Source organism: Sapajus apella, unplaced genomic scaffold (genome assembly GCF_009761245.1).
Source record: "Sapajus apella isolate SASKATOON/1434 unplaced genomic scaffold, GSC_monkey_1.0 scaffold70, whole genome shotgun sequence".
Classification (NCBI taxonomy): Eukaryota; Metazoa; Chordata; class Mammalia; order Primates; family Cebidae; genus Sapajus; species Sapajus apella.
Genome location: NW_022437010.1, coordinates 4,801,994 through 4,829,663, shown reverse-complemented (window position 1 = coordinate 4,829,663; position 27,670 = coordinate 4,801,994). Strand labels below are relative to the sequence as shown.

The following is a 27,670-nucleotide window of genomic DNA, read 5'->3' as shown; positions in this document are numbered from 1 at the left end:
TGTGAAAATCAAAATGAAATGACACATATGAGATGCTTGAAAACAGAACATTGCTACTGTGAGTAGCAACATCTTATAAAAAGGGCTGGCAGCAGAAAGAGTCAAGAGCTTCCAAAAACTCACTGAGGTTCAGAGTGCTTCCAGGTTTTCCCTCCACAACTTCCATAGTGGGAGGGTGTCCTTAATATAGTCATGGACTTCAAAAAAGAGAAAAAAATGAAACTTACATCACTGCCTTTCCCATGTGGGTCATTGACTAACAGGGGCATTAGGTAGTTACACTCAAAGTACAGAGGCAGAAACTCCGTTATATTAGCTACATTTTCTCCAGTGCACCAACACTCTACCCCCGCCATACAGCCTCAAAGAAAGAGGAGGTAACCTTTGCCCACCTGTCCCTATCTCTCCTTTCCTCCTTGTCTTCCCAAGGCTCCACCAAGGCTCCGAGACTCCCGTGGTGTAGTTAAAACCTGGCTCTATTCTCTGACTGTCCTTCCCCCAGAGTGGTTCTGCCGAGCTACTCTCCCCTCCCAGGGTCTCCTTCCTACTCCCATTGGCTAAGGCAGAGCATACCCCCAACATACCCTCACCCCACAGCTCAGAACTGCCCCTTTATCGAATTCCCCATTCAAGAGAGCTAGAATTTTAAACAGTCAAGTTCCTTGTGAAATGGCGCAATTACTCCTTTTAAATGAAAGATCTAGAAGAAATCGGAATCTCCTTCCTACACTGAGGCATGCAGACAAAAAGACAACAAGGAATTTCAGGGAGGGTTGACCAGATGGAAGCCGGGGGAACTCTGCTGGCATCTGCAGAGGACAGACAGCTTGGCTCCCTCACCACCCTCACCATCCTCCCGAGCCTGCGGCACACCGCTCCATTCTAGCGTTTGCCACGCTGAACTGTCCTGGTTTACTCCCACATATGCTCCACGTTGGACACGAGCTGCTTGAGGGTAGGGTCATATCACCTTTGTCTTTTTACACTCAGTATTTCCAATGTGGCTGACATACAGAGAGCACGAATACAGACACACACAGAACAAAATGGCTAACATGACTGAGCATTCGTACCAGGCCCTGTTAAAGGAGCTTTAGATCCAGTAAGTCATTTGCTTCCCACCCCAACCTTACAGGTTAATAGGGTATTGATATTCCAACTTTATAAATGTGGAAACTGAAGCACAGAGTTTGGGAACTTGCACCAAGTCACAGAGCCTGAGGGATCCACAGCTTGAACCCGGGCAGGCTGACTCCAATCTTAGCTTTAATGAATGAATGAATAAAAGAACAAACAATACAATAAATGAAGGTGTCTTGCTTTTGGACAGGGGTTTATTTAAAATTATCATTTAAAAAATCTGACTTTGTTTCGTATTGGGAACTTTTTTATTCTTAGCTCACCCACCTTAAAATGATAAGTCCATTTTCCTCTCTCAACTTACTGGAAAGATTTCTGATTAATCAAGAATGTTCATGCATTTCTCAGAATGCTGAACTCATCATTAGTCCATCCCTGTTTAACCTTTTCCACCTGCCCGCAGCTGGGCCGACCCTGAACTCCTCACCCACAATCGGTCCTTTCTCCCTCCTCCCCTCCCTCCTGCCCCTTCCTCCCTCCCTCCCTCCCTCCCTCCATCTCTCTCCCTCCCTCCCTCTCTCTCCCTTCCCTTCCTCCCTCCCTCTCTCCCTCTCTCTCTCCCTCCCTCACCTTCCTCTCTCCCTCCCTTCTCTCCCTCCTTCCCTGTCTTCCCTTCCTCCTTCCCTCTTTCCCTTCTTCCCTTCTCTCCCTCCTTCCCTGTCTTCCCTTCCTCCTTCCCTTTTTCCCTCCCTTCCTTCCCTCCCTTCCTCCCTTCTCCCCCTCCTTCCCTCCCTCCCTTCCTCTCTTCTTCAGTCACATCTTGCTCCACGTGCCAGCCATACATACTTTAGGCAGTTTCCTTAAGGCCTTGTTTGCCACTTTCTTTTCAGGGCCTGCATTTTAACATATGCAACATCGTTTGGACGGTCCCCTTAGCATGCGTGGCCCACTTGCCATTTGCTTTTTATCCAGATCTAGCTCAAGTACCTCTCTCTCTGTCTCTAGCTTCCTCCAGCCCCAGCAGATAAAGCGCTCCCTCTGGGTGCTCTGGGAGCATCATGTTCCTACTGCTGCCGCAGCCCTTACCCCAGCTGGAATCGAATTTTATGGTTAGCATGTGTGTCACTCTCAATTAAACTTCGAACTCCTTGAAGGAGGGCATATTTCTTGCTCCTATGTGTCTCTGCAGACATGGCAAAGAGAGCTGGCACAAAGTAAAGACACAATAGATACTTGTTTTATTGCATTTGCATGTGAACATATGATGGATTGAACACAGGTATAAGGTGAACAGAGTTCACCTTAAAAATGACACTTCAGGCTGATTACGTGTGGCATAAAGACACAACATGCATCAAACCTTAGCGCAGAGTACATTTTCCTGGTCCTCCAAGTGTAAGAAAACCTAGCTATGTTTTCCTGTGTATGGTTTTAATAGGATTGAGAAAACAGAAGAGAGATGGTTCCCTAAATCAGTTTGAGGTGTTCAGTTCAGTTTAGTAGCTCAAAAGGCTGACGTTTTTCTTATTTGAATGCTGGGCAGCTCTGCAGCCATTTATTTGCTTTATTTCAATGGGAGTGGTGACTGCATAGGCAAGCTGAGAAGCTGGCGTTGGGGAAATTGCCAGGAAACTTCATATAGTGTCAAACGATCAGAAAAATGATACAGAAATGCTGCATGAACAAATAATTATATGAATGACATAAGCCAGAGAAACTAAAATCTTAAATTCAGAGGCTTCGTGGATTATTAAACTTTTTAACCCACCCACAAGCCTTCTGCAGGAGTGATTCTATTCCAAAGAATTGATTAATACTAAGACCAGAGAGGGGAGAATGGCACTTGGGAGAACTAAAGTGAATCCAAATCCAAGCTCAAGCTGCTGTCAACATGTTATGCATAAAAAGGAGTCTCTCTGGGGCTTGCAGGTCCTTCTTAGCAGAGCAGTGAGGAAACTGAATGTCCATCGTGGGTGGCACATTACGGTGTTACTCACATTTGAGCTGTTCGGTGTCCTTGCCATGGCCTCGCTATGCATTCTTCTACAAACTGCATCTCGCCGGCTTTTCTCCAACCCAGATAAAACTATAAAATGGGTCAGGCTTAGTGAGATGGAAATGTTGCCTCCTTTTCCCTCTGCATTGTCCTCAGCTCACTTTAAGGCAAGCATCACATTGGACTCAATGACCAACTGATGTTCCTTCAGTGTCATTACTTACACTGTGATTGACGATTTGGGGGAAATAGCGTATATGACCAATGATAGGACATGGACTAAGTAGGTCGTTATTCAGCCAAACAAAGGTACAATATGCTGTGATTTTCAAATGATGCTGTAGGTTACTAAATTACATGAAAATACACTTGTAAAAATAATATGTGACGAAGAAGCATGCTATAACAGCATAGTCACTATTGAATCCTGTTGTATAAAATGCGTGTAAGTCTATACACCAAACAAAACTCTGAAAGGTTGAGACTGCTTATCTCTGCAGATCTTTATTTTCATCTTTCTTGAAAATCTCACTTGCTTTTATGATAAATTTGCAAGGTTACTCTTTTAAATGTTAGTTTATCACTGTAGGAAAGAATAGAGAGAATAAATTCTGTTCCCCTAGGAATAAATCTAAGAGTTTTCAAAGAGAATTACAGCCTGTGTACTATTCAATGATATTTGGAGTTGAATAGAAAGTTCTGAATCAAAGAGTTGTGTAGAATATCAAGGGATCATCTAACAGCCATCCTCTTGCCTGGGATACCCACAGCCCCGTTTACTCAGGCTATGGGCTCCCTGAGATGGAGACACAATCCGCCACTATTTTACTTTCTGCTCTGTTAATGCTGCCTTAGTCCTTCTGTCTCCTCTAACAGCATCAAGTCGTTTAGATTTATTTGCTTTAGTTGATCTCCATGCTTTCAAGCAGGCTCCGTAAGCTAGACATTCAATTCTAAGACTAAATTGAGCTTCACTAAGTGTCCTTAATGACCACACCTAATTCCTAGTCTGAAGGAGGGAAGCTGCAGCCAGCTCCCTCAATCCTCGAAAACAATAATGCCGATAGAACCCCTGTGTGGTTCGGGAGCCTTAGACTGGTCTGCAAACACCAAGCGTGCCCTTACCCCAGTGGGTCTCCATCTTGGTTGCACATTAACTACTCCTGTGCTTTCCCAAGCAGTGACCACAAGCCACAGGTCGCTGCCGAGCCCCTGAAATGTAGCCAGCCTGAATAGAGTTGTGCTGTAAGGGTAAAGAACAGAGTCCGTTTCAAAGCTTTAGCCAGAGAAAAAGAATGTAAACCGTCTCTATTGTTGTTGCACTAGTTGTTGAAAGGTTAATATTTGGATTCTACCGAGTCAAGTAGAATTTATCATTAATATATTACTTTAATTATTTATCAATAAGATATGAATATTATATTAAAATTAATTTCACCTTTTAAAATGTGGCTACTAGAAAACATAAGATTATATGTGTGACTCTCTTCATATTTTTATTGGACAGTGTTGCATTATCATCTCCCTTTATAATTTTGAGGGTCCCAACATCCAGGTGATACCCCAGACCAAAGAAACCAGAATCTCCAGGAGTGAGAATCAAGCCAAGTGGTGACCAGAAGCACTCTGTGTTGAGAATATAGGAGGGAAAAAGTTGTTTTTCCCTATAGACAGCCTCATTTTAACAGATGAGGAAACTGAGTCTCAGAGAAGTTAAGTAACTTACCCAAGGTCGCAAAGCCAGCAGGCGGTAGAACTGGGTTTCTGTCCGGCTCCAAACCCCTCTGCTATGCATCTTCCTCAAACATAAAAAAAGCTTTGCTAGAGAAGAAGTAACTTTATTTCAGCCCTCCACTAAGACGGAAAAAGATTTAAAGGGCATAACAAAATTATAGGAATCCAAGGATCATCTTTGGACATAACCAGCCATTATTATAAGGCAGTGGTTCTCAAAGTGTGGACCTCAGACCAGCAACATCAGCATCATCTAGGAAATTATTAGAAATGGCAAGTTTTTGGTCCCTACCCAGACTTACTGAATCAGAAACTCTGGGGTTGGGGCTTAGGGATTTGTATTTTAACAAGCACTTTGGGCCACGTGTTGGCAAACTTTTTCTGGAAAGGGCAGGATAGTAAACATTTTAGCCTTCACAGAACATATGGTCTCTGTGGCAACTGCTCAGCTCTGCCCTTGCAGAGTGAAAGTCACCATAGACAATATAAGAACGAATGAACATGGCTGTGTGCCCAGATTACATGAAGTGAGGTGTGTCTATATCTGCTGCATGTATTTTATAATTGATTTTGCTTTGTTTAATTTATTTATGGACACTGAAATTTAAATTTCATTTAATGCTTACATATAGTGAAATAGTATTCTTCTTTTGACTGCTCAATCCTGCTCTAGGTGGTTCTATGGCAGGATAACTGTTGTGAACCACTGTTAGAAGATAAGTCAGAATCCAGGGCTCTTAGCCAGAGTTACTGAGCACAGGTACGCTGACGCTGTCACTAAGTGGACACTTGACCTGAGCTGCAGCATAAATTCAGATCCAGGACACAGAGGATAATGCCACACCTGTGCTCTCACTCTGCTTTATAAGACCAGTGCCGACAAATCAGATCTGGGGCAAAGGGGACTTAACAGAAAGCCTGGTCGGAGCGGCAGCTAGCAGGAGGAAGAGCACCTTATGAAAAAGCCAGAGAGTGGACCTGGTGGCCTCCTTCCCTCCCCACAGCTGCCATGGACAGTCTGGAAGGCCATTTAATTTCTCTGTGTCTCAGTTACTGCATCTATCAAATGACAGTGACCATGATTCATTATTGGGTAACTGTGGAGACTAAATAAGATAGGTGACGTGTCTGATGCATTAGGAATCACAGCACTGAGTCCCTCTGGGCTTCCTCCCCTACCTGAGGGACGTTGAGGCAGAGGGTAGGAGCAGTTTGTAAAAACTGCAGGGCTGATTTCTAAATTCTGGTGGGTCTGTCACAGAAACAGGCCAGAGGTGAGGTTTCAGACCCAAACTGACTCACTCAAGAGCCAGAGAAACAGCCAGTCCATGACATTTCACACTGCCAACCTGCTCAGGATCCCAGAGTTTCCTGACCAGTAACTGAACAAGTCTTTCGTGGCTATGTTGTTATGTTCTGTTTTGTTTTCTTCCTTTGATCTAAGGTCAACCTCTAAAATGTTTATTTTCTGCCACTGGCTTGACTTCCCCCCAGAATGCATAATCTTAGACATGTCTGCTCCCTTCAAGGGAACCTGACATCTATCTAAGTATGGCCTGTCACCCTAGCCCACAATTGTCTGACATGGGGACTTTTCCCAAAGTCTGCGTTTGTCAGAACTCACCAACACCACACGTGAGACACCCACAGCCTTGTCTAGCCTGGAACAGAGTCAAGTTCACTCTAGTTTCTTTCAGTCTCTGATTTATCAAGCATTCAGTGCATCTTGATGTCCACTCTCAGTGAGGTTCATTTTGTTCAAGCAGTTTCCTAGAATATCCCACGTCAGGAAGATGAGAGTGAAATGTTAAATAGAGCCAAAATTTGGTTGTAAGATGTACTGTGGAGCCTGAAACTTAGGTGTCACCCTGGGAAGCAGGAGCAAGACTTCATGCGTGCTCTGCAAGCTCCACCCCAATAAAAATTGGGGAGAAATTACCTAAAGGTGGCTCATGTTTGGGCTGTCAAGACTATATTGTGTCGGACCATGGAGACGTGAGATTCTCAACTGGAAGTGAACCTGGAGATTTGGGTAAAGACTCAGATTAAAGCCATAAAGTAAATAGAATGAACACATGATTTTCTTTCTTTTTCAAAATTGTTTTTTTTTAAATTTCCAATTTCTATTTTAAGTTCAGGGGTACATATGCAGGATGTGCAGATTTGTTACGTAGTTAAACATGTGTCATAATGAATAACTGCACAGATCATCCCGTGATGATCTGTGATACCATCCCATATCACCTAGGTATTAAGCCCGACATCTCTTAGCTATTTTTCCTAATGCTCTCCCTTCTCCCATCCCCCACCCTCCAACAGGCCCCTGTGTGTGTTGTTTGCCCCAGTGTGTCCAAAGAACACACAATTTTCACACTTGATAATAAGAGACACATCAACTGTCAAACCTGGTTCTGGCCAAACCTCTATGAGTTCTGACCAGGGTAGGTCAACCCAGGCAAAGTGGCCTTGGTTCCATAGCACCAAGTGAGTAATACGCTTTCAAAAATAGTTTGTACATTGATTCACAGATTGACTTGCAGATATCAATTGTACACGACCTACTGCCAAAATCAATTGAAATTAAAATAAAGTTTTAGGGGAGTTAAATACATCAACTGTGTGTGTGTGCATGTGTGTATACACTGGGTATGTATGGTTATAAATTAGAGGATCTGTAGGTTAAGGAATCTTTGAGACCTTGAAAGCTGTGATTGACGTAGACCAACACAATGAAAAGCTGAGAGGACTTGATGATACCGTATTCATGTCAGGATCCCAGAGAGCTGCAGAAGACAATGGTGCCCACAAGAACTACTGATTCATGGTGAATCCATGCCTGTGTGAGCCACTTCTCAGTATGAGCAAAATCCATTAGGAAACACATTCAACAGATAAACCTACCTCCCTGTGTGCAATATGCAAGCTAGAGAAAATCATTAGGTTTAAACTTGATTTTGAATGCATTAATTTTTAAAGCTTGCAATAAAAAGAAATATTATGATGACACCTTTTGCAATCTGAAGAATCCTCTCATCGAGAAAATAACTGGTCCCTGGTTTATTGTTTGTGTAAGTCTGAACTTTCCTACACTGTTTGACCAAAGTGAGAAATACATCATAATTAGATGAATTTCAATATACAATAGAGCAGACCCCCGAGAACTGTATTTAAAGTCTGGCATAATATTGCCCGGAAGGCAGATACTTTTCTGACAGCAGCTAAGGGATTCTATTATAATGCTCACTGATTTTACATATACAAATAAGTCAAAAGTCTAACCGCAGTGGGTGCTCATGGTTACCCAACCTCCCTTTCTTTTCACTACTTTCCTTAATTAGATGTTTCTCTTCTGGTCCTAGTTCATGCTGAACAGTTGGACCTGCTGATCCTCCCAGCATCATTCATTGCAGAGCCTTCTCAATCTCACTGTCTGCACCAATTCAAAATTCTGTCTTCACAATAATATCTAGATCAGCAATCAGATTCCATCAGTTAGATTGCTATGGCCTCCTCTATTTCTGTTTCGATGTGCTCCTTTCCACAGATCTAGGAAATGAAGGGAATTTGGGAGGAGTGCTGGGAATGCAATCTGTTTACTGCCTAGATTTGGAAAAAATCCACAAACGCTTTCTGCAAAATGCCTTACCCCCTGCACGGCTGGAGTAGAAGACAGGGCTGAACTACCTTCCCAGCAGGTGCTACCTTGAAGAAATTAATCTATGCTGATGACCTGACAACCTCTCTAAAGTATGCCCCCAGCTGTGGCCCCACTACCATGGGCTCAATGATTCAGTTGCTTCGTGTTCACTACACGTACATCAGCAAATGCAAGCTCCAGGAATTCAGGCATTGATTTAGGCTATAAGAGAAAGGGAATAAGCAGCTTAACAGAAGCCTAAATTTTAAAGTACAGTAGTCCCCTCTTATCTGATAAGGACATGTTCCAAAACCCACCCAGTGCATGCCTAAAGCCATGAATAGTACCAGATCTTATATTTACTATTTTCCCCATACATACACATGCCTGTGATAAAATTCAATTTATAAATTAGCCAAAGTTAGAAATTAACAATAACAACGAATAAAACAGAACAATTACAACAATTTACTATAATAAAAAATATGTGAGTATTGCCCCTCTTTCTCTCTCTCTTTCTCGCTCTCTCAAATACTGTAATATATTCAGGCCACAACTGATCACAGGTAATTGAAACTGCAGAAAGTAAAACTGCAGATAAGGGGGACTACTGGCTCCTGTATGTCTTTTCTTGGGTATCACCTATGTTATATTTGTTTGCTCACCTTTGATTTCTGGCCCATTTTAGACTTCCTGCTCCTTCACAAGCTGCAGGCTTTCCATACATGCTCTTTATTCCCAACGTCCTCCAATCCTAGCTTCGGGTCCTGTCCTTCAACTGCTGCCAATAGCCCCAGTGACAAAGTGGCTGAGATAGGGACTCATGTGTCTTGGCTCCTCTTCTTGTGGATGGATCTATAGACCTGTGGAGGGAGTGCTGGCTTTCTGTGCCCTAGAAAACTGCACTGTTTCTCCTGCCATTATTATCCCCGCTGTCATTTTGTAGCTGCAGGCAGCATGCTACCAAAACCAATATTATTCTGGAAGCATTTCCTATCCCCTGACTCATCAGACGGCAGTGCTGCCTCTGGAGAGTCGGGACCTTAGCCCAGTCCAGTGGTTCTCAGCCTTTAGCAGGCATCAGCATCACCTGGAGCACAAGCTCAACCACAATTGCTGGGCCCACCCCCAGGGTTTCCAGTTCCATATATCAGGCAAGGAGTCCGAGAATTTGCATTTCTTACAAGTCCTCAGGTGAGGTTGATGATGCCAGTTCAGGAACTACATGGTTAAGCACAAGATTTTGAAGCCAGACCTACATAGCTGAACCTTTGCTGCCACTTACCATTTATGTAACCTCTGACAAGTTACTTAACCTCTCTGAACCTCAGTTTCCTCATCTGTACAATGAAGAAAATACAAGTGACCTCATGGGATAGTCATAAGGATAAAATGGGATAATACAGATAAAGCCCATAGACTGGTGTTCTGCACACAGCAAGCATCCAGTAAGTGATCCATGACAGCTACTTTGTGCAGCTGATGACAGGCTTCTCAAGCAAGGGCTCTGAGCCCCTTGAGTCATCATGCATCCCAGAGTGGAAGTCTGCATCTTTACAAGGCACATGAAGAGGCAGTGGAGTCCTTGAGGCTTAGAAGTTTAAGACCTTTTCCCTTACAGGTGGCAGGAAGATGCCTTTGGTCCAAGCCTGTATATTTTCTGATGGTTGAACAAGGTGAAGTTTCCCTGGCCCTCTTGTCCCTGTGGGGAGAGAGCACCATTTATATCTCTCATAAAACTGGAAGTTTCAAACACCATCATCTTCCCTTCATTCTTTTCTTCTTTTCATGAGATTATTCCTTGTCTCCAGATGTCAGTGGTTGATTTCCTGCTTGTGATTACCAGGCAGCTGCTGCTGCAGCAAATTCATGGAGAATCACCAAAAACAGTGGTTTACTTATTGCATTAGCAAAACTCCTACCCTTGAAATGCAAAAAAACAGAACTAAAAGCAGCAGCCACCCTACAGAGGGTACGAGCAATGACTAAGCAAAAGAGCACTTTTTCTTGCTAAACAAAATGAAAGGAAGCGTATAGGGGTTTAATTTTTTTTTTCTTTTTTTCTTTTCTTTTCTTTTTTTTTTTTTTTTGAGACAGAGTCTTTCTCTGTCACCAGTTGCCAGCCTGGAGTGCAGTGGCGCAATCTCAGCTCACTTCAGTCTCCGCCTCCTGGGTTCAAGCAATTCTCCTGCCTCAGCCTCCTGAGTAGCTGGGACTACAGGTGTGTGCCACCATGCCCAGCTAACTTATGTATTTTTTAGTAGAGATGGGGTTTCACCATGTTGGCTAGGATGGTCTCGATCTCTTGACCTTGTGAACCATCTGCCTCGGCCTCCCAAAATGCTGGGATTACAGGCGTAAGCCACTGCGCCTGGCCACATGTTGGTTTTTAAGGAATTCTAAAGCCCTGGGTGCTTTCTCCCCATCCTCAAATTCAAGCACGTTTGTAAATGACCCAACCATGCTGCAGCTGTACTTTGACATCAGTCAATTTTTTTATGTTCCTTGAGCCCAGTATACTAAGACTAAGAATGACGTAGGACCAGAAATAATTTTGATTTTTTAAGACAAGCTTCTTTACAAATCCTTGACTATTATGGAATTGCATAAATCCAACTCAGTAATTCATACACTTTGATGTAATAATCGTTTAGGAAGCTAATTAAGAAAGCCAACTCACTGCTCCCCCATACCTCCCAATCGGATCCCAGAGCCGCTGGTATTTGCATTTTAGCAAACTAAACATCCCGAGAGCCCTGATGTGCATGAGCCCGGAGCTCCCCACTCCCCACCTGCCCCAGTCTGAGAAATGCAGCCCTCTGTGATGTCTGTTTAGCTTGCCAGTCACATTACTCTTTCCCAGGGCTGTCCAGGTTTCTGAGGATCAAGTCAATTTCTTCTCTTTGCTCCCATAATCATCTACTTCACCAATAGTGGAGCTCCTGTCTGATTACTTTGGTTTTCCAGTGAAGGTCACAGACAGGTAGGGGGCAGTGGATGGTAAGGGCCTGTGTTGTGTTGAGTAGCAAAAAGAGGTATACAATATTCATGGACAGTGGGGAAGAAATTTACTTGCAAAATATAGTAAGATTTCTAGACAGTGTTGAGTGCTTTTTTTTAGGTTTGTGCCCACAAATTTAAAGATATTCCAGCCATCCCAGATGTATATTTTCTTAGAGACATTCAGTAGTTCCAATGCTAGTGAAGGTCGATGGTTGGGTTGGAGTTTCACTGGACGAGAATGAAACTGAGAGAAAGTCAAGGCTGTTGGGTTAGAGGCAAGGAAAAGATTATAATAATAGACCATAGAATCTAGGGAGGGTAAAGAAGAAAGTGAAGGCAGAAGGGAGTTGTCGATAGTAACAGTGGGGGAGTGAGTTGAATGGAATTTCTATTATTGCAGTCAGGGTGCTAGAATTGGTGAGCTGGCAGGATATGAGGACGCCACATGGCAGAAGCCTTGACATTTAGATTTCAGAAGTGGTGCATTTTTGTAGGCTATGAAATATCCAGGGTTGACATGAGAGATGGTGGTTGAGGTGTAAAGATGGAAATGATTGTTGGAGACAAGGGAGTGAAAGAGCTGAAACATCATGGTACTTAGTGGACCATCCATGTCAGTATTGAGATCAGCAAGAAGGACGATGCCTTGCCCAGTCCCTCAGTGATTACTGCCTCCCCTGTGATTCCCCAGCACTGAAACCTGCATATTCTAAGCATCATGGTTAAGAGCACACATCTAAGGGTCAGACTATCTTGGCTTGAATCTGAGCTTTTCTTCCTATTCATTGGGCAAGTAACTTAACCTGTCTGAGCAGTACAGGTTGGCAGTGTAACTAGTATGTGCAGACGGTTCAGAGGGACAGCCTCCTGGCATTCATTTGTCATGCTGGTGCTTTGCCCAGCCTGAGGACGAAACCCTTGCATTGCAACTTATGCTAATGGTGCCCCTAACAGATATACACTGCAGTGGTTCAGCTACTGGAACATGATTTCTTTTTTGGAAGGCATGCTTTTTTCTTAGTAGATATTCTCTGACCCAAACCAAGACAATCAGAGCAGAGAGACAAAGATACCCCTTCCCAATCTGTTCTGACAAGAGGGGGTTTCATTGCAACTCACCAGTCTCTAGAGCTGCCCACTTTCAGTCTGGTATTCCAGCCTTCTTGCCAATTCTGTGACTCCTAAATGTCCTTTCAAGAAATTACTTTTGCTTTTGTTGGCTCAATTGGGTGTCTTCAGCTTGCAACTCAAGGATGTTGCTACTACGGGCATGAACAACCCAAGAGCACTCCTGCTGGCTGTCAGGATTTGGACACAGTGTGGCTCAGGAGCAGAGTCCAAGAACAAGGACTGCTGTGCCATCCCTGTCTGGTCTGGCTGGGTTCCCTTTGGGATGTTTTATACCTGCTCTTTGATTCTACAAATTGCTGTATGGTGGCACAGTACAAATGACTTGACCTTAGAAGCAGACAGACTTGGGTTCGAGACCCAGTTCCCCTCCTCGCTAGCTAAGTGATGTTGAGCAATTTGCCCAACCATCCTGCAACTCAGCTTTTGCACTTGCAAAACAGAAATAGCAATGCCTCCCCATAGGGCATTAAGAGAACTGGAGAACTTGTATGCAAAGCCGCTAAGCAGAATGCAGTCCCCAGGAAGGGTAGAAATGGCAATTAGTTATTAACTGTATTATTGTTCACCCAGATGTAAAAAAGAGTAACAGAATGTACATTCACTTGGTGGATACTGAAATATGCAATGAGACTAGGTTTTGGGGCTTCTTTTATTCATTCTAAGACAGAACTTAGAACTGTTAAGTTCTGTCTGTGCCTTTTTTTTTTAACTTTTGTTTTAAAAAATGGATGAATATGACTCTTTGAGGAGCAACACTCCAATGACACCCGCTCAGTTAATGCTCCCAGGTTTGCTCATTTGTGTTCTTCACCATTAAGGGGTCCTTTGCTGGACTGAGAGGTTTTTTATTAAATTGGTCTCTTACAGTTTACAGCTTCAATTGGGGCTTTTTTAGGGGCTTGTGAAGTTCTTGAGATAACTGCAAGTAACTCATTAAACTGTCTTTTTTGGTAACCTGATAAAATAACACCTAAAATTACATTTTCACTCCATCCTTTCTCAGATCCTCTCCAATTCTGAGATTCCTTTAATTAACATTCTCACACTCCAGGTCTATAAAAAGAGCCCCAGTATATTTACATCATTTCTTCCCTTCCTTTCATGTACAATCTTCATCAGTTTTTAATATGCAATGGATTAAAGAAATTCACCAATTCACCTCCCTGGTTCTGAACACTTGAAGTCATTTCTGAGTATCAGATTTTTTTTGGACCCAGACCTTTGGCTGATTGTCATTGAGTGTCTTTTTGAAGAGAAAATTGGTTTTTAAATTGTGGAAATGAAAGGTCCCAAGGGTTTTGGGTGACATCAACTTGATATGAGGGCCTGTGTCTTTTACTGTTTTTTTTGTTTTTTAACAGGGGCTGGCTCTGTCACCCAGGTGGTGCAATCTTGGTTCATTGCAACCTCCGCCTTCCAGGTTCAAGCACTCTTCCCACCTCAGCCTCCTGAGTAACTGGGACTACAGGTGCATGCCACCACATCTGCCTCATTTTTTGTAGAGATGGGATTTCGCCATGTTGTCCAGGCTGGCCTCCAACTCCTGAGCTCAGGCGATTCACTCACCTCGGCCTCCCAAAGTGCTGGGATTACAGGCATGAGCCACCATGCCCAGCTCATCTTCTAACTGCAAGTTCGCACCCTTTGACCACCATCTCCTCCTTTCCCGTACCTCTTAGGCCCTGCCAACCACCTATCTACTCTGTTACTATGACTCTGGCTTTTATTTTTGGATTCCACATCTAAGTGAGATCATGCCATGTTTGCCTGCCTTGTTTCATTTAGCATAATGTCCTTTAGCTTTATCCACGTTGCTGCAAATGGCAGGATTTCTTCCTTTTTAAAGGCTGAATCATATTCCACTGGGTGTATAGACCACATTTTCTTTACCCATTCATCTGTCACTGTTGTTTTCACATCTTGACTACTGCGAATAATCCTGTGAGAAATTCCCACTGTCAGTGGGAATGTAAATTAGTACAGCCACTGTGGAAAACAGTGTGGAGATTCCTCAAAAAATTAAAAATAGAACTTCCATATGATCCAGCAATCCCACTTCTGAGTGTATATATATATATATATATATATATATATATATATATATATATCCAAAGGAGATGAAATCAGTATCTGGAAAGGATATCTGCACGCAGGGAGGCAGTGTCAACCTGGGAGGATGTAGCCCTCATCTGCCCTCCAGGTGAGGCCAAGAGCAACGTGGGAGGGAGCTCAGAGTCTGTGATGGCATCTGGTGCATGGAGGACCAAGGTCAGGGGCTAGAGGCTGGAGAGGAAGGTGGGAGTATGTTCCAGGCCCACCAAGAGCATCGCGGCAGGAGGAGGAGGGAGGGAGTGCATGGCTTTATTCTAGTGAGCTCTGTATACAGTTTTTATTCCTCTCCCTGCCTCTGGGTATTTCCCGAGAGACCCAAATCAGGAGGATGGGGAAGGCCCAGGCACTGCTCCTCATCCCGTCCCCTCTGCTCTGTAGCTTTGCTTTCTTTAGTCTCTGATCCTCCAGGATATAGTGCTTTCTGTTCCCTTAAGACTTGGAGCTGGTAGGTGAGGGCTCTCATTTAAGGTAATAACAAACTTGCCTGGGGTAGAAACTGATAAGAGTGTCCACGGCCTTCAGTGCAAATGTCACTGTAGCCAGATCCCAGTGGGTCCTAAAGGCTGGAGTTTTCTTCAAGGTTTCCATGGATGCCAGGCAGTGTGGGTAGGTAAGCTCCAGGCTAAGCTAGGCCTAATCGTAATTTTTTAGTATTTTTCAGTGTCTCTTAATTTGGCATCTCTTCTAGTTCCCGGGCCATTGAACTGTTATCCTCCGAACCTCTGAGTTCTTTGTGTGTCTCCTGGAGGGGTCCTCCCGGGACTCAGTGTTGCAGGCTCGGCTGCTCCGTTTCATAGGGAGTTCTGTGGGTCCTCACCATACAGTTGCACAGAGTGTGCCTGGCTCAGGGTTGAATGGGAGCAGAAATCCAGCTTGTGCCCCATTGGATCAGGGCCAGATTCCCAGGACTGGGCTAGGTCCCACCAGCCAATGCTTTGAGTGGTCTGTGCCACATCCTCTCAGCCCCTGGTGAAACCTGGCTCCTGGAGTGGGCATCAGCAGGGCCCCTGACGTTACTCCATGTCAGGGGGCTGCCCCTCTGCACACTTTCCTGCTTTGGAGCAGGGCAACTGGGAAGTGCGGGGATGTGAACTCCTGAAGCCTCCTGACCTTGAGAAGGCCCATTCTGCGGCACCCACTGCAGTTCCCCAGGGGTCACAGGGGATGTGGCTCTAGCTCCCTGTGCTGATAATCAGTTCCCTGGTACATCTCTTACAGCCTCTAGAAAGCAAACATTCCCCTAGAAAGCAGCAGCATCTAGAAAGCAGGCTTTCCCCATCACCCTTGCTTCCTGGCATCATGGCCTAGTGTCCTACCTTGCCCCAAGTCCTTGATCCTGGCTTTACTTGGGGGTACCCCAAACTAGGAACGTTTTCTCACTTCCTGGTGCCCCTTTTTCTAATGTATTATACCAAGGCCATAGATGAGCTAGTGGTGGCCTAGCCACCTTGCTGCGGATACATTTGCACCTGTTTCGTGTGATGAAATGGTACTCCAATGCCCTGGAGCCTGTACCTTGACTTTTATTCCAAAGACCAGGAAGGAGAATTGTCATGCCCTGGATTATGTCTTTGGATTCTCTGAATCTCACATTCTGGGAGAAGACAGGAGCTGAGTGACAGGGACAGGAGGTGAAGACCACAGCTGTGCTCCGAGGGGAGGAACAGGGCATCCGAGAAAGCCTGTGAGTTTTAGAAAAGAGGGACAGGAGGGAGGAGGAGCGAGGCACAGTCAACTTCTGTCTTTGTTTTCTTCATTCAGTTGGGTGGAGAGTTACTGTCCCTGAATAGTGCACAAGTGTGGAATAACCTACAATAAATCAAGTCAACTCGCATAAAGCAGATTTGAAAACTTTGGGACTCTTTGGCAAGTCAAATGACCCTTTTGTTGGAGGATTATTTTGGTTGCTCCATAGTTAGAACTTGCTCAACTTTATTTCTAAATGTTTCTTGGGGATGCTCAGCATTTGGTCTCACCCCATTGGCTGTGCAAAGGGTCGGCGTGTTCTGGGAATAGTTCCTGTGGTATTTTTGGAGTCACAACTGGACTTTAGAACTTATAACTGTATAATTTGAGTTTGGATGGCTTTTTCTATACATGAGTTAGCTTAGTTTTGCTTCCAGGTAACTCGACTTTGGTATCTTTCCCTGTCCATTCAATGAGGCTTGTGAGATTTTATTTTATGGCCTTTCACTACCTAAAGAAATTTAATGTTATTTACAACTTGAAAACATTCACTGTGTACTTGTAATGACTCGTTTATGAAATTAGAATTTTTCCTGGGTTTCTTCACTCATGATCCTCTCCTTAGACCTCTACAGAGTGATTCAGAGATGTGCTCATTATCTCTACCCTCCTTTTTTCTTTTTTTTAGAGAAGGCTTACTCTGTTGCCCAGGCTAGAGTGCAATGGCATTACTGTAGCTCACCGCAGCCTTAAACTCCTGGGCTCAAGTGATCCTCCTGCCTCAGCCTCCCAAGTACTAGGGACTACAGATGTACACTACCATGCCCAGCTAATTTTTAAACTTTTTGTAGAGACGGGGGTCTTCCTATGTCACTCATGCTGGTCTCAAACTCCCAGCTTCAAGGGGTCCTCCTTACCTCATCCTCTGCAGCAGCTGGGATTACAGGCATAGCCACTGCACCCGGCTAACCCTGCTCATTCCTACTTTTTTTTTTTTTTTCTTCAGAGACAGGATTTCCCTATGTTGCTCAGGCTGGTCTAGAATTCCTGAGCTCAAGCAATCTGTCCCCCTCAGCATCCCAAAGTGCTGGGATTACAGGTGTGAGCCACCACACCCGGCCTCTCCCTACCCTTTTAATTTCTGATAGAAGCTGGTTTTCTTTTCATGACAAACATGATGAAGGACTCCTTGCCATCTTGCCATCTTTCTCTGCCAAGAATGGGCACAGCACATGGGCTGTCATTGACTTCTAGCCAAATCACTTCTCCTCTGGTTAGAGGGCATGCAGGTGGTGGTTTTATGGGGAAAGGCGACAATAATGGCCCAATGAGGCAAGCGCTTGGGAGTAATGATACAATCTCCTAAGAGAAAGACTATTCTCTTGCCTCACATGTGTGAGCAAGTGCATTATCTGTAGAGTTCTCAGAGTTGTTGGACTTCTATGAAAGCATTTTAATTAAAAACCTATAGAGTTTGAGTTTTCCCCATATTATACACAGTTTTGGGACTTTTCACATGAGGTCAGACAAGGCATGCTGGTTTTCCAATTGGGGATTCTGCAGCCTAGTAATGGCCCCCCAAAAGTCCAATCCCCAGGAATTGTAAATATGTTACTTTACATGGCAACATATAAGGTAACTCTGCAGATGTGAATAAATTAAGGACTTTGAGATGGGGAGATTATCCTGTGTAGCCCAGGGGGCCCAGTGTAATCACAGAGGTCCTTATAAGAGGGAGGTAGGAGGTCAGAAAAAGGAGAAGGGGAGGTAGAGATGGAAGCAGACAGTGGAGTGATGCCACTATGGGTTGACATATGCCACAGCCTCTAGAAACTGAAAAAGGCGAGGAAGCAGGCTCTCCCTGGGCCTCCAGAAGGAACACAACTCTATGATACTTTGATGCTCATTTTCTGATATCCAGACTGTTAAGAGAATAAATTGATGGTGTTGTCAATTGCTATGTTTGTGGTAATTTGTTACAGCAGCTATAGAAAGCTAATACAGTCGTCTTCGATTAAGAAAGGAGGGCCCAGGTGGTGAGCCTGAGAAGGGCCAAGGATGGTGGCTTGTTTGTATTTGTGCTGTCCACAAAGGGCCCTTCAGAACCATGACACAGATGTAACCTAGGTTTTATGCAGAAGAGAAATTGCTTGGGTTTAGGGCTGGGCCAGAGGGTAGAATTTCTAACATAAGCTCACAAATGAGCTCAGGATGGACTATTCAAAATATTTTAGAGCAGTATAGATGCTACTAGGTCAGATCTGTGCAACAGAACATTCCACAAAGATGGCAATGATCTGTGTCTACACCATCAAATACGGTAGCCACCAGGCATGTGTGGCTATTCGGAGCTTGAAGTATGGCTGGTAGGACTGGTGCACTGAATTTTTAATTTAACTTAACTATCAATTCTTTAAATAGCCACATGTGACTTGTGACTGTCACATTGGACAGTGCAATTCTAGATCAGCACTAAGAGAAATGTAATGTAAAACACCTATGCAACATTAAATTTTCTAATAGCTACATAAAACAAAAAGGAAAAGGAAATAAGTGAAATTAGTTTAGTAATATATTTTGTTTAACACAGTTATTAAAAATATTACCATTTCAGGATAGAACCAATTTTAAAAGTCTTAATGAGATATTCACACTTTTTTTTCATATTTTGCACCAAGTCTTCAAAATCCAGTGTGTATTCTGTCCATTTTACTTTGGACTGGCCATGCTCCTAGTACTTAATGGATGCAGGGGCCAGTAGCTACTGTCTGGATGGTGCCAACCATTTAGTCATTGACGAGGAAGCCAGGCCTAGCAGGGGAAATGACTTGCTTTCAGCGGCATTCCTTCTGCAAGGCCTGTCTGTCTGCTGTCCAGGCTCCCCCTCTGAGAGATACATAACTTCCAGCAGCAAAGCGGAAAGAATCTAAGTTTTTTTGTTCCACTTACCAACCAATTCCAAAATTTTGTGGACAGATACTTAATGCAACACTCAAAATACAACTTATAAATTGGTGGGCTGATTAGATTCCTAGAAATCTAATTAGCTCCACTATTGGTCTGCTGCCCTCTCTACAAACTTACCTACACCTGAACTCATTCTGCTCTGCTTTCTCTCCTATAATTGTGGGAGTGGTTCTCATGCTTCTCTCAAAGGCAAGAGGGGATGTTAATGGCCTTCCTCTCCACCTTCTTCAACCCTTCCTGTCTTCAGTTATTCCCTCTTCTGCATCTTCAATCTCTCTTTCTACCAGATTATTCCCTTAGAACAACAAATATGGTACAGTATCTCCCATCCTGAACAAAAAACAAACCACTCTTAATACCACACTCTCCTTCAGTTATCTTTTTTTTTTTTTTTGCTTCCTCTTATCGCAAAACTCTTACTTTCTCACCTCCTTATCTCTCTTCAGTCCACCCCTTCCAGGCATCAGTATTCACCTCTTCAGTGTTCTTATCAAGGTCACCAAGTGACCTCCATGTTGCCAAATCCACTGCACAGTTCTGTTCTCATCTTGCTCAGACTCTCAGCAGCAGCATTCAGCGTGGTTGGCGATACCCACCTGTTTTTAAAACAATCTCCTGGCTTCCTCCATCTCTCACTCTCTGGCTACCCTCCACTCCGCCGACCATTTCTTCTTAGTCTCCTTGGCTGGCTTCTCCTCAACCCAACATCTGAATGTTGGAGGCCCTCAGGAGGTCCTGTCCTCTCCTCTGTTGAAGAATTCTATCTCCTTGGGATGAGGAGGGCATCTCATCCTGTCCCATGTTGATGACTCCGATATAATTGGCTCCATTCCTACCTTTTCCCTAAAATTCCCGATTTGTAGAGCCAACTGCTTCCAAAGATTCTTATTAACCATTCCCCAGAAGTAGATCTCTTTAATCATCACACACACACACTCTCTCTCTCTCTCTCTCTCTCTCTCTCTCTCTCTCTCTCTTCCTCACCATGTTCCCCTAATCTCAATAAATGGCACCCCCTTCTACCCAGATGCTCAAACCAAAACGCTTCCTGGCCCCACTCTATATTCACTCATTAGTCGGTGCTGTCTCCCAGCACAGCCGTGATCTCATTCATGTTCTCGACCTCCACCACCACCGCCCTTCACCAATTCATCATTTACCTCGGCCACAGAAGAGCTTTCACACTTGGCCTCTTCTCTGCATTCTCTACACAGCAAAATGTCTCTCCAAAACATAAGTTAGCTATTTTCACATGATTTTCAACACCTTCTCCACTGCCTCTGGAATGAAATCTGAACTCCCTACCATTTCCTGCAGGTCCTGAAATACCTGTCACCCCTCAATCTTTCCAAGCTCTTCTCAACACAGTACCTCTTGCTCGCTGTGCTTCAGGAGACCCATCTCCCTCTGTTTTTCCAGTTTCCTAAACTCGTTTCCACATCAAGTCCTCTGTCCTTATTTTGTTATTCTGAGGTGATCTTTCCCCAACTCTTTAAATGCTTGGCTCATTCTGCTCCTTCAGGACTGGCCTCAAATACCGTCTCCCTAGAGACACCTCCGTGACCTGCCACCCTGTGGAACACAGCACCTCCCAGTTCCTGGCATTAGCAAATATTCATAGAGTGCTTCCCAGGCATTGTTATCCGTGCTTTTTATTGATTAACTCTTTAAATTCCCCACCGCCCTAGGAGGTAGGTACTGTTACTGTCATTGTCTTACCCATCTTGAAAAAAACAAAAAGGAAACTGAGCCCAGAGATAACAACTGTCCAGGGTCAACTAATCTCAGGATCGAACCCTGCGCAACCTGGCTCCAGGCTGGCCCTTCCCCACCACACCCTCCTGCCTCTCTCATGTTACTTGTGTCTCATTCTAGCTCTTGTTACAATCTGGATATTGTCCTGTTTAGTTATTTCTGTATCATCATTCTCCTCATTAGAATATGCATTAATCTATTTTCGTACTGCTATGAAGAAATACCAAAGTCTGGGTAATTTATAAAGAAGAAGAGGTTTCTTTACCTACATAGCTGGGAGGCCTCACAATTATGGTGGAAGGCAAAGGAGGAGCAAAGGCATATCTTACACAGCAGCAGGCAAAGGAGCACGTGCGGGGGAACTGCCCTTTATAAAACTACCAGATCTCATGAGACTTATTCACTATCATGAGAACAACACAGGAAAAATCCACCCCCATGATTCAATTACCTCCCACTGGGTCCCTCCCATGACACACGGGAATTACGGGAACTACAATTCAAGATGAGATCTGGGTGGGGACATAGCCAAACCATAACAGAATATAAGCAACATGTGGACAGACTTCTTTTTTTCATCCTGGGATCCCCAGGGCCTGCCACGTGGTAGGTGCCCAACCAATATTTGTGGCATGAATGAATGGTAGGTGTAGGTCAGGAAATGAAAACATTTCTAGCAATAGCTGCTCTTATTTTGGTGCCAACAACTGTCACACATCTATGTGACCACAGACCTTATGAATTAATCATTATTTTAAGTGATTGAATAACATTATCCATGCTTTATATATTTTTTCAGAGCAGATTTACTATGCTGGCCCTGTCAATAATCTTGGAATTGAAATTCCTCAGGTAAGATATTACTTAATTCTTGTATGAAATACTTTGCTTCTTGAAGAAGACGAGAAGGAGGAGGGGAAGGAGGAGAAATCAAGAAAGGAAGAGATGAAAAGAATTAAACAGTTTAAAACGTATAGGTCATCCCTGCAAAAACCCTTTCTTAATCAAACTTGTGCTTCACAGTGGGCACTCGAAATTTCTCGACACACTGGCTTTGTCATTTTGGCATTTAACATTTTACATGTCAGTGAGCCTCAGGGAATCCTCCGAGTACAAACCTCCCGCTGAGAGGGATGCCGGCGTTTTGTCCAGCAGGATTGCAGCGTCTGTGGGGTTCCATATGGCAGTGATGCTGGGCTGTGTGGGCGGCACCATGCAGGCACTGGGACTATGCTCAGGAGGCTAGCGCTTCCGAGAAAGGAAGATGCACGGTCATGAAGGCGTGAAGGTCCCCCAGTTACTGTCCTCGCAGTAACTGTTACTCATGAGCTGCCACTAAGTCAATAAATCCCACATCTTTAGCATTTGCTGGCAAAGCTCACAGCTAAGAGTAGAATTTTCCACTAAGTCCTTTCTGTTCAAGATAATGTGACGTTATTAAATGGCTCAATTTATATCACTCTGCCATAAGTAATACATGTCCAATATGCTACCCCGCAGAGAATCTTATGGAAGAACGTGAAAAGGACCACAAAAATGTGATCTTTTTAAAATCATGCTGATGTATTCGGTACATGTGAGATTTGGTTACATGTATATAATACGTAGTGATCAAGTCAGGGTATTGAGGATGTCCATCACTGAATACATTTTGTTAACACTAGTCACCCTACTCTGCTATCAGACACTGAAATTATGTCTTCTATTAACTGTGTGTTGCACCCTTCAACCCACTTCCCTTTATCCTCTCCCTTCTCCTCCGTCTCCACTCCGGTATCTGTCTTTCCACTCTCTATCTCCATGTGATCATGTTTTAGCTCCCACAAGTAATTGAGAATAAGCAATATCTGTATTTGTGCCTGGCTTATTTCACTTAAGATAATGACCCCCAGTTCCATCCATGTTGCCACAAATGACAAGATTTTATTCTTTTTTATGGCCATATAGTATTCCATTGTGTGCATATACCACATCTTCCTTATCCATTCATCTATAGATGGACACTCAGGTTGATTCCGTATCTTTGCGGCTGTGAATAGTGCTGCAATAAGCATGGGGCTGCAGGCACAACAATGAAACCATTGTCAGCAGTTTTGTTTACAGCCTCCTGTTTTCAGCTCTCCAAAACCTGTATATGGCTGAAGAAAACGGTCTTTTTCTCCACAAAGAATCTCTGACTTAGTTTCACCGCTGGTTTTGTTTCCTTTCTGTCCTGGCCTCCGGGTTCCTATGTCAGAGCGCCATCTTGCTACCATGTCGGATTTCCACTAGCATTGCTCTTGCAGCTGGGAAGTCTCCAGCCTTCTCCCTCTGGAAATCTCTAGAGTGTTCCCTTCAGGCCTTTCAGTAAAATATGAAAGCTTTGCAAGAAGAAAAACTACACCTCTCTTTACTTCTAGTATGAGGGGCCTAACCCCTCCCAAAGAGCTCCTTTTTTCTTTAACTCTTTGCTATTTGAATTCTTTTTCTTTCCTCATTTTCCTTCTGACCCTCCTCCCCACTAGAGACTGTCTTAAAATTTACTAACAATTGACTTTCATTTTTGCATTGCTGGCTTAACTTTAAACCAGTTACTCAGCAACTGTTATAAAATGGAGGGGAAAAGAACTTCTTAAAGTCGGAAAACCCCTTTGAAAATAAGCTGAGAGTCCAGGCACAGTGGCTCACGCCTGTAATCCCAGCACTTTCGGAGGCCGAGGTGGGTGGATCACTTGAGGTCGGAAGGTCGAGACCAGCCTGGCCAACATGGTGAAACACCGTCTCTACTAAAAATACAAAAATTAACCAGGGGTGGTGGCACACACCTGTAATCCCAGCTACTCAGGAGGTTGAGGCAGGAGAATCCCTTGAATACAGGAGGCAGATGTTGCAGTGAGCCGAGATGGTGCCACTGCACTCCAGCCCGGGCGACAGAGCAAGACTCCATCTCAGAAAAAAGGAGGGAAGGAAGGAAGGGAGGGAGGGAGGGAGGGAGGAAGGAAGGAAGGAAGGAAGGAAGGAAGGAAGGAAGGAAGGAAGGAAGAAAGGAGAGAAAGAAAGAGAGAAAGAAAGTTAACCAGATACATAAAAAGCTTTATTTGAATCACCTGTGGCACGTGAAGAAAGTGCAGAACTTATGTTCTTCAATCAATAACGGTATTGAAGCAGATATTTCCCAGTGTGAAGGCATCGCATGTGTGGCAAAGACAGCTGGAGGCTTTAATCCCAATATGGGCTCCTACACTGGCTGCAGATCAGCCACAGCCAGCCCGCAATGCACAGAGGCTTCGCTTTCTTAATATGGGACAGACACAGTTCAAAGCCTTTTGGTTGTAAAATACCTGCCCCATATCCCCTTCTCTAACCAAATCCTCCAGAGATGGACTCTGGGCTAATGGCAATTCCCACGTGGCCAAAAACACTCCCACTCAGCGCTCAATTTCCAGAGCCTTGGTATTATTTTCTTCTGAAGTCATCCAACCCTTTGGCCTGCACTGAAGCCCTGCCTGGTGTCCTCTGTCTATGCCTGCTATTTTCTGAACGAGAATTTAGGGGATCCTTTGAGCTCCCAAAGCATGTGAACAACTCACAGGCACAGCCTGACCCATGTATTGCCAAAGGTGCACCTACAAATTCCTCACTTGCAAGCTCCGTGCCCTCCTCTACAGCAGAAATGCCGCTTCGCTCAGTTCTTCCCTGTCCCGGCCCCCTGGCCTCCCAGCACATGCCTCCCCCTGGCTCCAGCCTGACACAGTTGCCTAAATACTCTTATCTCTCATACCAGAGTCTGTGATATCCATAATTCATAGTCTTGAACCCCTTCCTTCAAGTACAACAGCTTCTCTTGACTCATAACGTAGTAATGAATAATTCATGTGGTATTCAAAAAATTTGTAGGTGTGTGCTTAAATGCACGTAGAGGCTTCAAAGAAAAGTACATGAGGAGGAGGAGGAGGATGAAACACAATGAGATATGAACTTGAGCCGGTCTTTACTCATAATTAATTCTCTAACATTTAGACTACTTTGGTTACATTCCTAACACTTTTAAAATCACGGCTGCTCAATATTTGAAGAGTATGACTCATGGGAGCCTCTAGAATCATGAGATCACACCCAAGGTGCCATCCAGGGCACAGCCTGGCTCTCTTGAATAGAGTTTCAGTGCCGGGGACTCCACTCTCTTTGGAAGCTTTGCTAATTGCTAGAAAGTTGCTCTCTTAACAAAAGCCACCTCTCGTGCTGCTTCTATCAGTGGGCTCACCTACTCCTTCCCTCTTGCTTTGTACAGATTAAATTCTTTCCTCCTTTGGGTGACAGGCAGTTCAAAGATGTACCAGCCACCTCCTGGCGTCCTCTGCCACAGTTCCTCTACCCTGCTTGTGACCCTCCCACCACCCCAGAACCTTTTCCTCTCTAGACTGGTGTCTACAAACCCATGAGCGTTCTGTGGCTGCTAGGGCATGAGGCAAGGGTGCTGGCAGCAAACAAAACAGGCATGGCTCTTCTACAGTCCTCATGAGACCTGGCTGTCAGACAGCTTCCACCAAGCTGACTACAAAGGAAGGGAGACCCCCGTACGGTGTTGCTGCCAGCAAGGAACCCCGAAAGCAGCCATCCTTTCTGTGACGGGCCATTTTGGTTCTGTGCTAGTGAACTGCGCTCCCCAGGGTCTTCTCTGTCTCAGTATACAAACCTTTCTCCTTCCAGTCGCTCAGGCTGGGAGCCTTGGAGTCACCTTTAACCTGTCTCTTTCTCTCCCACTCACTTGCATTTTCTCAGCAGATCCCATCAGCTGTTCTTTCAAAATCTCTCTGGCACCCAAACGCTTCCCGCACCTCCACCTCTCCTCCAAGTCATCCTCACCTCTCACCTGGATTCCTGAGGTCGCCTCCTACCTGGGCTTTTCAGCAAGGCAGCCAGAGGGATCCTACTGACACAGGCGCCAGGTCAGGCCACGCTCTCCTGACCCCGGTCCCTTTCAGGGTGGAAGCTGATGTCCCCACCACGGCCTTTGAGGTCCTGAGAGTCTGACCTGCAATGTCTCCCTGACCTCATCCCCCTCCATCCACCTCTCCCTGCAGCCCCGCTGGCCTCCTTCTGCCTCTCTAAGGTGGGGTCCCAGCCCATAGCAGGACTGCACCTTCTCGCATCTGCTTCAGGTCTTTGCCTAAAGATCGTCTTCTCAGCAGGGCCTCCTTTCACCACCCTGCTCAAAATTGCAGACCAGCACTCGCCTTGACCCACCTAGTGCTCCCGTCCACTTCCTTCCTGCATGAGTTCTCTCCATGACATGAGCATCTGACACACCACACGTAGTCACGTATCATTGGATGGTCTGTCTCTCCCAGAGATGCTGTAAGCTCCGCGGGGCAGGGGTTGGCTTGTCTTGTTCTCACTTTATCCACAGTGTCCAGAACAGCACCCAGCACATGGAAGATTCCCTGTAAATATTTGTTAAATGGTTCATTACACTGTGGGTCACATGTCTAATACCTGACCTGTCCCCCTTGCAGGGAGAATACCAGGTTCTGCTGGAACTGTATACTGAAAAACGGTCCACCGTGGCATGCGCCAATGCAACCATCATTTGCTCCTGACCATGGCCTGTAGCAAAACTCACAACCGGCTCCATCTTATGGGACCTCCAAGCCTCTCCGACTGAACCTACTGCATAGGGAAAAGCAGCCGATGACAGAGAGAGGCTCTACAAAGAAGCTCCCAAAGAGTGCAGTTGCTAATTTCAGTCCCGGGACCAGATATCCCCAGACTCCACAGATGTAATGAAGCTCCCAAATGTATCTCTTTCTAAGGAGCCTCTTGACAGTCCCTAAGCAGTCTCGAGCATCCATCCTTTAATGGATCACCTCACACCAGACTCACCTCCTTTTCAGCTCCTTAGGAGTGCCTCTCCCCAGTTACCAAGAATAAAGAAAGCTGGCCACCATTGTTCATTGTGGTCTGTTCAAAGAATCTTAGTACAATGCTGTAGTTAAAAACTCATTTCCTGCCGGGCGACGTGGCTCACACCTGTAATCACAGCACTTTTGGAGGCGGAGGCGGGTGGATCACGAGGTCAAGAGATCGAGATCATCCTGGCCAACATGGTGAAGCCACGTCTCTACTAAAAAATACAAAAACTAGCTGGGTGTGGTGGCTTGTGCCTGTAGTCCCAGCTACTCTGGAGGCTGAGGCAAGAGAATTTATTGAGCCTGGGAGGCAGAGGTTGCAGTGAGCTGAGATAGCACCACTGCACTCCAGCCTGGTGACACAGCAAGACTCTGTCTCAGAAAAAAAAAAAAAAAAAAAAGAAGAAGAAGAAAAAAGAAAGTCATTTCCTCCAGATACAGTGCTGGGTGCTGGTGCAGCAGAAGCAGTTCCAAAAAATTCAGGAGGATGACAGCCTGCCTAAAATTAGAGCACTGGGAAAACGTGCCATTGCTTCTCCTGGGCAGGCCCCCACCCTTGAACCAAGAGGACCAAGAAGCTGATGCAACCTCAGGAATAGGGACATCCAAATCTCACTTATCCAAACACTCATTTCACGTTCATTCCCCAAAGCATGATTATACCTAACCTCAGCACACGAT

At 44.7% G+C, this 27,670-nt stretch overlaps 1 protein-coding gene across 1 annotated transcript in view; it reads left to right on the top strand.

The window, feature by feature from the left end:
- LY86 (lymphocyte antigen 86) overlaps positions 1 to 27,029 on the top strand; it is a 58,044-nt gene extending 31,015 nt beyond the window's left edge. Inside the window, exons 4-5 of the mRNA XM_032250039.1 lie at positions 21,901 to 21,953; positions 26,597 to 27,029. Of these exons, the coding sequence (XP_032105930.1) occupies positions 21,901 to 21,953; positions 26,597 to 26,680 (137 nt within the window). The 3' untranslated portion in view covers positions 26,681 to 27,029. The remainder of the gene's footprint in view (positions 1 to 21,900; positions 21,954 to 26,596) is intronic.
- Positions 27,030 to 27,670: the final 641 nt, after the last annotated feature.